The 10,814-nt window shown below is 41.1% G+C and overlaps 1 protein-coding gene across 1 annotated transcript; it reads left to right on the forward strand.

The window, feature by feature from the left end:
• Positions 1-5,051: 5,051 nt before the first annotated feature.
• LOC140038171 (uncharacterized) lies at positions 5,052-6,476 on the forward strand. The gene is made up of 2 exons (XM_072083268.1): positions 5,052-5,999; positions 6,132-6,476. The coding sequence occupies exons 1-2, from the start codon at positions 5,052-5,054 to the stop codon at positions 6,474-6,476; spliced, it is 1,293 nt and encodes a 430-aa protein (XP_071939369.1).
• The last annotated feature ends 4,338 nt before the right edge of the window (positions 6,477-10,814 follow it).

Here is a 10,814-nt window from a genome sequence, read left to right on the forward strand (position 1 = left end):
TTTATGCACAGTATTAAGTTTCAGATTTGTTTTCCGATTTTGCCACTAGAATGTGTGGTCATTAGTGGTCAAGAAGACAAAAATGACATGTGGGGCCAAAGCTACTTACAAGAAATGCAATCCGCCAACAGAGAGTGATTCTCACGCATCACTTTAAACCTTTTGTGTATCTCATGGCTGTCTTGCAACTTGAGTTGAGAGCAAATGAAAATCAAGGGACCCCACTAATAAAAGTAAAGAATGAGGGAATCTTGAAGGGTAAAAATTGAAACAAGAGAATTTTTGTTTTCCATTTTGAGTATGTGACAAACATTTTGGGACAGACCAAAATGGAAAGTATGACAGTTTCAATGGGACGGAGGGAGTAGTATGGAGGAGGTGGTGGTACTGGTGACTTGTTGAAGAAGGCTGCTGGCTCAAGGAGCTGGATACTAATGAATGCGTCAGGTCAAGAAATGATTTTGGATGTTGACAAGTACAAGATTTTGGACTGCTTACAAATTCATCCACGCGATCTTCGCATGCTTGATCCTCTCTTGTCCGATCCTTTCACCATTGTTAGTGATAGGATGCAATTTTATTATTTATTTTATTATTAATTTTTTTTATTATTTGATTTGATATGAATTAATTATTGAATTTTATTCACTTTTAGTATTTGACATATATTTCAGGAAGTAGAACAAAAATATGATAATAAGGACCAATTTAACAGAAAAGAAATTCAAAGCATTGTTGACGAAAGGAAAATTTTTGCCTATTTTGGTAATTGTGGCAAAGACAGCGGACGGAGAGTCTTCATTATTCCCTCGAGGAGCCGCCGCAAAGGGGAATAGACTATTAGATGGAAAATTAAACACTACCTTTTAGTTGCTTTTATTGACTTTTCTTTGATTTAACTTTTGAGTAGCTTACCTCTTGTACGCCATTGGCCATTGGGATGATTTGAATCATTCCCTGGAGCCTAGCTTTTGACTTTTCTTCTTCGTCTTTAGTGGGGACTCTTAGTAGTTGTTTTCTTCCCTCGTAAGTGTTAGGAGCAAAAGAAAAGTATTGGACGATTCCTTTTTCTTTTGCTTTTTGTTCTTGTGACTTTTGCTTTTCATCCTTAGTAGTTTTCTTCTCGTATGTCTGGACAATTAGAAAGAATTGGATCAATTGTTGTAGCTAGGGCTGCAAACGAATCGAGCCGCTCGCGAGCGGCTCGAGTCGAGTTCGATGTTAATCGAACTCGAGTCGAGCTCGAGCCAGCTCGAGTCAAACTCGAGCTCGAACTCGAGCTCAGAATATTAAGTTCGTTAGCTCGCGAGCCGGCTCGCGAGCTTGGGTATATATATATTTTTTTTTTATTTTTATTTTTATTTAATAATAAAATTACATATATTATATATATATTTTTTATTTTTTATTTTCATAGTAAAATTACGTATATGTCCTTAATATTTTATTATTTATTAAGAAAAAAATATTATTTTATTTATTTATTTTTTAATAAAATATTTTTTTTTTATTTTTTTTCGAGCTCGAGCTCGAAATTTGCCGGCTCGTCGAGCTCGACCTCGAGCTCGAGTTTGGTAAAATTTAGTCGAGACTCGGCTCGATTAGCTCAAAACTCGACTCGTCTCGGCTCGTTTGCAGCCCTAGTTGTAGCTTACTTTTCTCATTGATCGAAGCGAATTGAATTCTCCCAATTTCCAAGAAAATTGCTGCTACTCTCTCTACAATATTGCGTGGGTCTCTCGTGTCAGAAATAAACTAAATCCCTTTTTCTAGTCAAGAAATAACGGATGTTTTGGATCGTCTAAAATTATGAGATTGATTTAATTTTAATTTTTCGCTTATTTATTGGTATTTACATATTCTCTGATTGCAGTGCGTATGGTTATTTAATTAATTGATTGTCTTGGATCCGAATAATTAGTTAATTTAGTAACCCATTGTCAATTAGGGTATTAAATCCGTAATTATTTAATTATCTTGAAATAGTGACAACTGACATGATTGGTTTTGATATGGTATAATTTATTAGTAATTTTATTATTAATCTCCCCTTTTATCCTTGATAAATACTGTGTTAATTGCTGATATTTACTCATATTTGGTATTTGGAATCAATTTCAAGAATGAAGCAGGAAACTACCAAAAAGGAGGGACTTTATGGAGAAAATGGAGACTTTTAAGGGTTTCAATCCTTGGGCCCATGAATTGGTGGGGGACCACAAAGTTAGTGAAAGACATTTAGTCATTTGAGCTCTTCAAAGAAAGCAACGTAGAGAGACATGGAACAAGAAGTAATTTGGAGACTTTGTCCACATGTGTGGGGACCACCTAGATAGCTTTTAGTCATCTTTCTTTTGGTCCTTTAAAAGGGAACAACGTACAGAAGCAAAGGAGGTCTTTTTAGTTTGAGCTTTTTAGTTTAGTTCTAGTTTTCTTTCTTTTGACTGGCCTCTGACACACGCCAGGTGTTTGACAATATTCCTCAACGGGAAAACATCTTTTATTCCTTGCTTCCTAGTAAAAAGGCGATGCCATTGCAATCATTTAATTCGTGTGGTGATTTAATTATGCGGCGTGGCTAAGCCTTCCATCTAGTCAAGGGTCAACTCGACGGCACAGTTCTGAAAATCTGTGAGATCTAATTAGTTTTCACGCGTTTCTCAATTTATTAATATTTGCACGTTACCTGCTTGAATTTTCATGAGATTATTTTATTATTTGAATGTCAAGGGCCCGATGTTCAATGAAATTTATTAATCTCGTGCCAAATTAGTCAATTAAATCCGTAATTGTTTGATTGATTAATATTAGTGGGAACTGGTGTGTTTACACATTAGGGGAACGTGCAATCTAATTTAAATAACCCTCGTAGCGTGTTATTGATTAGGGTTAGGTTTTTCTAGTGATTAATGCAATTGAAAAATTAATTCCTACGGTCATACCTAGGAGTATTTTCTGGTTAGGGGTAATCAATGATCGTACCTTGGTTATCAATAAATTAAGGAAAAATTGGTCGTTAGAATTCGTCGGCGACTATAACTAGTCTATTAATAAATTAAGTGAACCTCTCTTGTATCAATAATCGGGTAAACGGACTGTGTCTGAATAGTTGTATCCTTGGTTAGAATTTATTTATTCTTGATCTAATTCCTGCTATATTTGTGTTAGTTAATTATTTATTTTTAGTTGGATTGTTTAATTATTTTTTGTTGCATATCGGTGAAATCCCCCTCTTATCAATTGGACTTTAAAAGAGGCAAATATCTCCAGTCCCTGAGGAGACGACCCTACTTGTCACTGTCTATTATTTGGTAAATTTTGTCAATTAATTAATTATGGTATATCGGATACAACAAACTCTTCGGAAACAGGGTGAATTAAGTAACCCATTGCACACCTAGAGTCCCTGCTCCAGTACCTAGGATTAAGTCTTGACTGGTTTTAGTGGTATTTAGGTTTCTATTATTATTATTGCACGGATTCGGCACCTGTCAATTTTTGGCACCGTTATCGGGAAACTGGCGTTATTATTTGTTTCTTTTTAAATTCATTTTTGTTCTAATTTTCTGGTATTTTTCTAGTGTATGCCTCGGTCTTCTCGTACAGGTGATTTGATTTTTGACCCTGAAGTAGAGAAGATCGCGCGTAGAACGAGAAAGGAAACCAGACAGATCAGAGAGGAGCACTCCAGTGCTACGTCTCAGAGACCTGAGTCAGAAGTTGAACCAACAGATTCATTTGGTGACACTTCGAGTGACTCGGAGCAGGAAGAAATTTCCATGGCTAATGCACAAACATTAAGGGAGTTGGCTGCTCCTGATTTAAATCAGTAGCCTTTATGCATTACTTTCTCAAGTTTGAGTGATAACACTTCATTTGAATTGAAATCGGGTCTAATTCACCTTTTACCCTCTTTTCATGGTCTACCAGGTAAGGAGCCACATAAGCATCTGCAGGAATTTGATGTCGTGTGTAACAGTATGAAACCCCCGAGAATTACAGAAGAGCATATAAAAATGAGGGCATTCCTCTTTTCCTTGAAGGATTCTGCAAAGGACTGGTTATACTACCTACCGCCAGGTAGCATCACTACGTGGGACCAATTGAAGAAAAAGTTTTTAGATAAATATTTTCCTGCATCCAAGGCTGCGAGTCTAAGGAAAGAAATTTGCGGGATCAAGCAGCACCCATGGGAGTCACTCTATGAGTATTGGGAACGGTTCAAGAAGTTGTGCGGCAATTGCCCCCAACACCAAATAAGTGAGCAGTTACTCATACAGTATTTTTATGAGAGACTCCTTTTCAGAGACAGGAGCATAATTGATGCTGCAAGTGGAGGGGCACTGGTGAACAAAACCCTTCGGGAAGCACGGGAGTTAATAGAAGGGATGGCAGAGAATTCACAACAATTAGGTACGAGAGAGGATGTCCCAATACGCAAGGTGAATGAGATAGAGACATCCTCTATCCAGCAGCAGCTAACTGAGTTGATCTCGTTTGTTAGGCAACTGGCTATAGGGAATGCATCTCAGGCCAGGGTGTGCGGGATTTGCACTGGTATGGGTCACTCTGCAGATATGTGCCCAATGATTCAGGAAGAAACTGCAGAGCAGGTGACCATGGCTGATCACGCGCCCACGCCAAGAAGGCCGTATGACCGGTACTCGAATACGTACAACCCCGGCTGGAAGGATCACCCGAATTTCAGTTATGGAGGAAATAGGCAACCCAACTTTGCACCGAACAGGCAGTCTAATTTCGTGCCAAATAAGCAACCAGGGTACCAGCAGCAATACCTACCCCGACCACCTCCGTCCCCAAGCTCTGGTCCATCTTTGAAGGAGATGATGAAACAAATGATGGCAACCATTACGCAAAATCAGCAAAGGACAGTGGCAACCATTATGCAAAATCAGCAAAGGACGGACTCCTAAATGCATGACATAAGGAATCAGATAAGTCAAATGGCCACAATAATCAACCGGTTGGATTCCCAGAACCAAGGTAAATTGCCGTCTCAACTTGAATTAAATCCAAAGAACGTGAGCGCAATGATCCTAAGGAGCGGGAAGGAAATTCAGGGGCCTGAACCTGTGATCTCTAAGGATAAGGATGAGGAAAAGATCGAAAATGAGCTTGAGAAGGAGGACAGCAATGGTGCAGATCCAAAGGTATTTCTAGACCCAATAATTACAGTTAAAACTAACCCGCCTCCTTTTCCTAGTAGGTTGGAAAAATCGAAGAAGCAGGATAAGGAGAAGGAGATCTTGGAGGTTTTTCGCAAGGTTGAGATAAATATCCCCCTGTTAGACGCAATCAAACAAGTACCAAAATATGCCAAATTCCTATGGGACTTGTGTGTTAATCGAAGGCGGTTGAGGGGAGATGAGAGGGTCATTGTTGGGGAGAATGTGTCAGCGGTCCTGCAAAGAAAGCTTCCACCCAAGTGCGGGGACCCAGGTATGTTCACTATTGCTTGTAGAATAGGCAATACCTTGATTGGAAAGGCTATGTTAGATTTAGGAGTTTCAATTAATGTCATGCCGAAATCTATATATGCTTCTCTGAAATTAGGACCACTGAAAAATATTGGAATAATAATCCAACTGGCTGACCGAACCAATGCGTACCCTGACGGATTGATTGAGGATGTTTTAGTAAAAATTAATGAATTGATTTTCCCTACTGATTTTTACGTGCTTGATATGGATGATGAACACTCTCACGACCCATCACCTTTACTGTTAGGAAGACCCTGCTTGAGCACAGCTCGAACTAAAATTGATGTAAATAAGGGCACCCTATCTATGAAATTTGATGGTGAGATTGTTCATTTTAATATTTTCGAGTCCATGAAATATCCTTCAGAATCACATGCTGGCTCTGTTTTCTCTATAAATGTTATTGACTCTGCTGTACGAGAAGTTTTTGAAATTGAAGGTAAGGATGAGTTGGAAGTCGCCTTGACCAGGCACTTCGAGTCAAAGATGTTGTCTGGAGTAAAGTAGAGTGAAGAACACAAATGTGTGATTGGAGCGTTGCAAGCGTTGCCAACTACAAAAATAAGGTATGATCTCGCACCCGTTTTTACACATGAACCTCACCAAAGGTTACTTCCATCTGTGGTGCAGGCACCTATGTTGGAGTTGAAACCGCTGCCGAAACACCTTAAGTATGCATACTTGGGTGAGGGGGAGACACTCCCGGTAATCATCTCCGCGAGTTTATCAAAAATTCAAGAAGACAAATTGATTCGAGTTTTGAGGGACCATAAGCAGGCGATAGGATGGACCATCGCCGATATCAAAGGAATTAGCCCCGCGGTATGTATGTATCGAATTCGACTCGAGGAGAATGCTCAACCTATCCGTCAAGCTCAAAGGAGATTGAATCCCCTTATGATGGAGGTAGTGAAGAAAGAGATTCCAAAACTGCTGGATGTGGGGATAATCTTTGCCATATCAGATAGTCCCTGACTGAGTCCGGTACAGGTGGTCCCGAAGAAGGCAGGGATAACGGTGGAGTCAAATCAAGAAGGCGAGCTCGTACTGGTTCGAAAGCCCACCGGGTGGCGGCAGTGCATAGATTACAGGAAATTGAATGCCGTCACGAAAAAAAATCACTTTCCCCTTCTTTTCATTGATCAAATGGTAGAGCGATTAGCGGGTCGAGCTTACTATTATTTTTTGGATGGATTTTCAGATTATTTCCAAATTGCTATCGCACCTGAGGACCAGGAGAAGACTACCTTCACGTGCCCGTTCGGAACATTCGCATACCGGAGGATGCCATTCGGGTTATGCAATGCACCTGCTACCTTCCAACGATGCATGGTAAGTATCTTTTCAGAGTATGTTGAGAAGATTATTAAGATTTTTATGGATGATTTTAGTGTTTATGGAGAAAGTTTCTATAATTGTCTAGATAACCTGAAATTAATTTTGGTTAGGTGTATAGAAACTAATCTTGTGCTCAATTGGGAAAAATGCCATTTTATGGTCAAGCACGAGATAGTTTTGGGTCATATAGTGTCATCTAAGGGTATTGAGGTTGATAAAACGAAAATAGATGTTATATCTATTTTACCTTACTCTGCGAATGTGCGGGAAGTGCGTTCTTTCTTGGAACATGCAGGTTTCTACAGGAGGTTCATAAAGGATTTCTCCAAAATTGGAGCGCCCCTGTTCCAACTTTTGCAAAAAAGAGGTGCCCTTTGAATTCAAGGAAGCATGTAAGAAGGCGTTTGATAGGTTAAAGGAGCTATTAATCTCCTCACCTATTATCCAACCGCCCGACTGGAACCTGCCATTCGAAATCATGTGTGACGCCAGCGATTATGCAGTGGGCGCGGTGCTGGGTCAAAGAGTGGGGAAGGCAGCCCATGCTATATACTACACATCTCGAGCCTTGAACGGAGCTCAGTTGAACTACTCGACCACTGAAAAGGAGCTTTTAGCTGTAATTTTTGCTTTAGAGAAATTTCGGTCCTATTTATTTGGTGCTAAAGTTATTATCTTCTCTGATCATGCAGCTTTGCGGTATTTGTTGACCAAAAAAGATGCAAAACCACGACTTATGAGGTGGATACTATTGCTACAAGAGTTTGACCTGGAGATCAGAGATAAGAAAGGGGCCGAAAATTTGGTAGCAGATCACTTGAGTCGAGTACAAGTCACCGAGGACGACCTCCCACTGAGAGAAACATTCCCCGATGAGCATTTATTTTTTGCTAATTTATCTTTGCCTTGGTATGCAGATTTGTTAATTTCCTAATTACTGACAAATTTCCTGCAGGATGGTCTAAGGCAAAACGGGACAAGTTAAGGAGTGACGCAAAGTCTTACATCTGGGATGACCCTTTCCTCTGGAAGCGTGGTGCCGACCAAGTCATTTGCAGATGTGTAAGTGAAAATGAATTCCAATCTATTTTAGCTTATTGTCAATCTTTTGCATGTGGATGTCACTTTGGACCAAAAAGGACGGCTCGTAAGGTTCTAGAAAGTGGAATCTATTGGCCGACCCTCTTTGAGGATGCCTACTCGTTTTGTAAGTCATGTGATAAGTGTCAACGAGTAGGTAATATTTCTCGTAGGGATCAAATGACCCAAACCCCAATGATTTTTGTTGAGATTTTTGACGTTTGGGGTATTGACTTTATGAGTTCTTTTCCTTCGTCTTATGGTTTTCTTTATATATTGCTTGCCGTAGACTATGTTTCGAAATGGGTGGAAGCAAAACCCACCCATACTAATAACTCCAAAGTGGTTGCAGAATTTATCAAATATAATATATTTGTCCGCTTTGGGATGCCGCGAGCAATTGTAAGTGATAGGGGTACCCATTTCTGCAACAAGACGATTGCTGCACTTTTCAGGAGGTACGGTGTCTTGCACAAAGTCTCCACTTCTTACCATCCTCAGACAAACGGTCAGGCGGAAACATCAAATCGGGAGATCAAGTCAATTTTGGAGAAAATGGTTCGCCCCGATAGGAAGGATTGGAGCATGCGACTTGAGGATGCCTTATGGGCATATAGAACGGCGTACAAGACGCCAATCGGCATGTCCCCTTATCGTTTGGTATTTGGGAAGCCATGTCACCTCCCTGTCGAGTTCGAGTATAAAGCATTTTGGGCGGTTAAACAATGCAATATGGATATCGAAGAGGGCGGAATTCAAAGGAAGTTGCAATTACAAGAATTGGAGGAAATTCGCAATGAAACCTATGAGAATACTGTGATTTATAAGGAGAATAATAAGATATTTCATGACCGGCAGGTGTTTAGGAAAACGTTTGAATGTGGGCAAAAAGTTCTACTGTACCACTCGAAGTTGAAGTTATTTCCAGGTAAGTTACGTTCTCGTTGGATCGGTCCCTTTGTTGTAACTAATGTCTTTGATTATGGTGCAGTGGAGATCCAGAGTCTAAGGACGGAGAAGAAATTTGTGGTAAATGGTCATCGTTTCAAGTCGTATTATGATGGAGCTCCAATTGAACAGGTAGAGACGATGCATTTAGAGGACCCGATTTGCTTGGTTTAAGCGAATTACGGGCTGTGTCTAGCCAAAGACACTAAAAAAAGACGCTCATTTGGGAGGCAACCCGAATATTGATTTTATTATTTTTAGTTGTTTATTTCTTTCGTTTTGTCGTTTCTCCATTTGGTAGTATCAATGCTAATATCTCCTCCACTGTGACCAGGAAGTGAAATTTTGGCGTGCCCGTGGGGTGTTTGCGTCTTCTGAGACCAGAGGACGAAAACCAATCTTGGCGTACCCGCGCGGTGTTTGTTTTTTCTGAGACCAGAGGACGAAAGCCAAGATGTTTGTGTTTCCTGAAATCAGAGGACGAAGACTAATCTTGGCTCTTGGCGTGCCCGCGCGGTGTTGGACGACCTAAACCATGTTTTTGCAATCGAAAAAAAAATTTATTATTATTATTATTACTTACATTAAAAGAAAAAGAAAAGATTATTTTCTTTCTAAACCCTAAAAGAAAAAAATAATAAATAAATATATATAAATAAATAGAAAAATAAACAAAAAAAAGATAATAATAATAATAATATATATAAACAAAAAAAAAATTCCAATTTGGACGATTTACATTGGAGTAATGTTTGAAAAAAAAATATTTTTCCTTTTCTCTATTCTTTTTCTTCTTTCTTTTCTTCTTTTTTCTTTCTTTCTTTTCTTTCTTTCTTCTTCTTTCTTTCTTCCTTCTTCCCCGCTGCTTTCCCTCTTTCCCCCTTTCTTTCCTTCTTCACCCGCCGCTGACCAGCACGCCGCAACCTCCTCGCGCGCTGCCAGCAGCTCCAGGCCGCCGTAGCTTCGCCGCCACAGCCCGCGGCCGACGCTTGCCTCGACCGCCGCTACCGCTGCTGACAGCCCGCGCGCGCAGCCAGCAGTCAAGCGCCGCGGCTCCTTCTACCTCGCGCGCAGCTCCTCCTGAGCTCGCGCGCTACCACCAGCCCTTCAAGTCCACACAGCTCGCAGCCACAGGCCACGGCCAGCATCACCTCGCGCGCGCGTAAACAGAGCCGCACGCCGCCCGTGAGCCAAGCCCCAGTTGCCCACGCTCGCTGCGCGCGGCTTCTCTCAGCCGCGGCTCCCTCCGCCCAGCGCGTAACCCAGCCCAGCCGCGCCTCTCACCCCCGAGCTCTCCTACACTCTGCCCAAGCACCACGACCACAACCACCCTCGTAGCCAAAACGCCGCCTCCTTCCTCAGCACAGCTCCTCCGCACAGCTCGTCCAACCCACGTCGCACCTCCACCGCCATTCCACAGAGCGCAGGCCACCTGTCACATTTCTTTGACAGGTGGAGGTATTGATTTCTTCCCCTGATTAGCATTTTTCTAGATTGAGAATTGCTGGAATATGTGTCTCTGTCTTGGGTGTTTTGCCGGTTAAAGCAGGGGATGATTTGGGCATTCTCTGGGTTCAATTATAAGGGTGCAATTACATTTATTTGCTGCTTCGTTTGGGGGTATTTTCTGGCATTGATTGCATTGTTGAGTTGGCCATTTGCTTTAATTTTTTCCTGTGACTCACCAGTGGTACTGGTTGAGGTCTTTTGCCTATCATTGTTGCTGCTATTTGAGGATACTTGCTTATTTTAAAGTTTAAGTTCTTGTGGTTGAGTTGCTGCCGTTGAATTTAATACTTTCCTGTCTGTGCACCAGTGGTACTGGTTGCGGTGTTGCTTTCCATTTCTTAATCCTCTGTACTGGACTGCCTATTTGATTCTTGAGTTTTGGTGCCTATTGCTTGGCCCAAGTGCTGATTTTGAGCGTTTGGCTTGGGTATTTTGACT

Source organism: Coffea arabica, chromosome 3c (assembly GCF_036785885.1).
Source record: "Coffea arabica cultivar ET-39 chromosome 3c, Coffea Arabica ET-39 HiFi, whole genome shotgun sequence".
NCBI lineage: Eukaryota > Viridiplantae > Streptophyta > Magnoliopsida > Gentianales > Rubiaceae > Coffea > Coffea arabica.

What these genes read in the sequence shown, in the direction of transcription:
- LOC140038171 (XM_072083268.1), top strand. Translation starts at nt 5,052, where the DNA reads ATGATCCTAAGGAGCGGGAAGGAAATTCAGGGGCCTGAACCTGTGATC. An exon ending in AGTCAAAGATGTTGTCTGGA is followed by an intron (nt 6,000 to 6,131) that starts GTAAAGTAGAGT and finishes TCTGTGGTGCAG; the next exon opens with GCACCTATGTTGGAGTTGAA.